The sequence below is a fragment of the Orcinus orca genome, chromosome 7, assembly GCF_937001465.1.
Source record: "Orcinus orca chromosome 7, mOrcOrc1.1, whole genome shotgun sequence".
Lineage (NCBI taxonomy): Eukaryota > Metazoa > Chordata > Mammalia > Artiodactyla > Delphinidae > Orcinus > Orcinus orca.
In genome coordinates this window covers 15921204-15924637 of record NC_064565.1, presented here as the reverse complement: position 1 = coordinate 15924637, position 3434 = coordinate 15921204, and the positions used below count along the sequence as shown (strand labels likewise).

The 3434-nt window shown below is 45.4% G+C and overlaps 1 protein-coding gene across 1 annotated transcript; it reads right to left on the bottom strand.

Moving 5' to 3' along the window:
- Positions 1–1365: 1365 nt before the first annotated feature.
- LOC101270725 (glycylpeptide N-tetradecanoyltransferase 1) lies at positions 1366–2991 on the bottom strand. The gene has a single exon (XM_033440352.2). The coding sequence runs from the start codon at positions 2971–2973 to the stop codon at positions 1483–1485; it is 1491 nt and encodes a 496-aa protein (XP_033296243.2). The 5' UTR covers positions 2974–2991; the 3' UTR covers positions 1366–1482.
- Positions 2992–3434: the final 443 nt, after the last annotated feature.

The following is a 3434-nucleotide window of genomic DNA, read 5'->3' as shown; positions in this document are numbered from 1 at the left end:
CCAGCAATCTAATCCAGAGGGTTTCTAGCTCCTCACACCCATTGCTAAAAGCATTCACTGCACTCTTTACCTCCCTGTTCAGCCCCTGAACTTGGCCCTGAGACCCCATGCACCAAGATTGTGAAAGCATTTTCTTTCCCAGAGAAGTAGATGTCATTTATCTCTTGTTGACCTTTGCATATATCATTCTCTCAGCCATCACCTACTACCAGATTAACTCCTACTCTCTCTCTCTCCTTCTTTTTAAGCTATCACTCTCTCTCAGGAAACTTCACATCACCTCCCTGATCACTCACTACCAAATCTGCATGCAGTGTCACTCTTAGGTGCTCCCCAGCTCTCTATCGTTAAGTAGGGATTTATTGAGACTCTACTTTGTGCCAGGCTCTTGGGTTACATCAGTGAACAAAACAAAGCATCTGACCTTAGCATCTATCTCCCTAGATGCCTGTCTTACATACACCTCATTAGATTGTCAAGTATCTACTTTTTTTTTGTCTATCTCTCATGCTTACTCTAGCTGTGTTAAGAACAAGATCCATCCAATTCTTTCAGTTTTATTCCCAAAACCCAGCATCACTTTTATGATGTTATAGTCATTCAGTAAGTGCTAGTCAATGGCTATGAGAAACAATCATACCATTTCTTATTAATTTTTCCTTTTGTTTGTCATAGTTTCAAATATCAAAATCTTATCTGGGAAGCTATCTCTAGGAGGTCAAAATAATTTATAGTGCAAATCTCTTCATCAGATCTCAGCAATAATGGAGAGAAGCTCCTGGACTTTACCAAGTTCCCCTTGGTCACCCCTCTGGTTTTTGGCAGTAAAGCCCTCCACCATCTCGTGCTCATATTTCCTAGAGTAGGAGGTTGCAATTTTATTAGCTTTTCTAACAACTTTCTATGCAATGTATAATTTTAGTGAATTAAGTAAAAGTAAATGAATTTATGTTGAGATTTTTGTTGACCATGCTCAAGTAGCCTCTGTTCCCTTAAGCTGTCAGTCACCTTGGGCTGGCACAGAATGTAGCAAGAACAGAGTCCAGATTTTGACCAATTTGAATTAAATCCTCCCTTTTCCCCTGGGATCTGTGACTTTGGGAAACTTACTTAACATTCTTTTTTTTTTTTTTTTTTTTTTTTTTTATATAATATATATATACTTTTATTATTCACCCGTTAATTCCATAATATGCCAATCACGAGCTAGTTTTCAGCAGTTACATTCCCTTGACCATGGCTGCATAATGATGTGATTAATTGGAAAACAGGGAGACCAGAGACACGGCCAGAGGTGACATCACGCAGCCTACGCCATTGCAATACAATCATCAAGTTCAGTGGCGGTTTGTAAAACCAGTTCAGTTCTGGTCCCTTTGCCAGGGATTCTCACGTTTGTGAAAACTGGACCAACAAGTGGTGGGGCTCCATTTCCTGGTTTGAATTCTCAGTGGCTTTATCCAGAATCTCACTGGCAACTGGTTACTGTAACACCAGCCCAACCTTCTCTGCCCCCATGCTGGGGCACTTCCAATTGTAAAGGTAATACTGTAGGTTGCCGTCCCCTATGCCAAACTTGAGCTTCTCCAGGAAGGTTTTGTTCTCCATGAGATCCAGTGCATTGAATACGTCAAACCCTTTCATTTTGGCGAGAACGAGGGCGTCGCTCATGAGGTCTAGAAGAGGGGTCTGGGTGTGAACGTTGTAGAAAGAATAAGCAGCCTTTAGACTCTTGTGGGTCGGGTGATTCATGATGGTGGACGGAAGTGTATAAAAGCTCAGGAAATCGGTCACCTCACCGTTTGCATTCTCCACCACAAAAGTGTCGATGATATTCTCCTGGGGGTAGAACCAGTGTTCCACCTCCTCTTGGCTCATGACTGGTGTGAGGTGAAACTGCTTCAGGTACTGGGTGAGGAGCTTGTGCACTACTGCAATGTCCTTTTTTTCCATTGGTCGCAGCCCAGCTGTCTTGGGAGTCTCTGGAAGTCGGTAGAGCTTCATGGTGCGTTGCATGGTCATATTTCTGCTCAAGTGGGAGAACTTCACTTCAATCAGCTTCCGTGGGTTTAGGGACCGATGCCAGTACCTGCAGGTGCCAACAGGCTTTGGTAATACGACCCCGGCAGTGTAAACAGCTTGGAAGATGCCCTCCAGGTGCACCCGCCGGGTTATCTCACGGATCAGGACTGGAGCCACCCTCTTGGAACGCAGCTTCTTGTGGACACACAAGAAGTTGATCTCTACCATCTTCTTCTCTGTGTCATAGATATGGATGTTTGCCGGGATGGCGCTGATGAACCCAACCAGTTTCCGACTCGAGACCACTCGAACCCCACAGTGCCACTGGGGGAGCCAGCCAGGCGGCCGGAGAGCCCACAAAAGAAATTCGGGAGAATAATCAAATCGGAACATGTTGTCATCATCTTCCACATAATTCTCATTCAGGAGGGTGTAGAGTTCTTTCAGCACACCACGGTCCCCCAGGTCCAAGGCATCCCAGGCGAAGTCCTGGGGCAGCGTGTAGGGCTCCTGGCGGATGCTGTCTTTGTCAGGTTCCACGGGACCATGTGTGTTCACGACTTCCCCCAGTTTGGGGACGGGCTGCGTGTCCCAGAACTGGTAGCTTCGTTTGCTAGCCTCCTCCATGGTTTTTGCAGGTCCCTGACCTACTGAAAAGAGTTCAATGGCCTTCTGTATTTCCTGGATCCTCTCTGCTGGCAAAGAGTTCATCTTCACAGGCTGATCCTGGGCTGAATCTGTCTCACTGCCTTTCTCTTTCTTCTTTTTTTGTTTCTTTTTCTTCTTTTTGGCTCCAGTGTCATTGGCTGGACTCAAACCACCCCGGTTGTAGCTGTTGTCCTCCTCGTTCTCGCAATCGCTGCAATGCTCATGGCCGTTTCCGTTCCCTTCCATCATCTGCGGCAGCGGAGGTACCGGCGGCTTCACTGCTGTATCACTCTCGTCCGCCATCTTGAGTTGCGAGAGCCGGCCTCCTACTTAACATTCTTGAGACTTACTATCCTCATTTGCAAAACAGGAATGACTAAGCTCCTTGCTGACCTCATAGAATTGTGTGAACATTCAAAGAGTGTGGAAGGTGACAGACCTCACACAGTACTGCCTGACATATAGTAGTAACTCTGTAAATGTTAGTTTCTTATTCCTCCCAGGAGGGTGACTTTCCTTTTACGGAAGGGGTGGGGGAAAGAGGTATGAGACTGTCAAATTGTGGTGAGAATGTTAAATGAAGGCATCTTCTTGTGCAGATGTTAGGTCTCCTGTAGTTCAGCCTTAATTATTCAGAGGACTGAGCTGGAGGAACTGGAGGTAAATGCATCATTTAAAAAAGTTATCTGCTTAATCTACAGGGGTTCTTTCACTTGCTTCAGGCTGTAATTAAGACTTGTCTGAATATACACTAGTATTGTAAT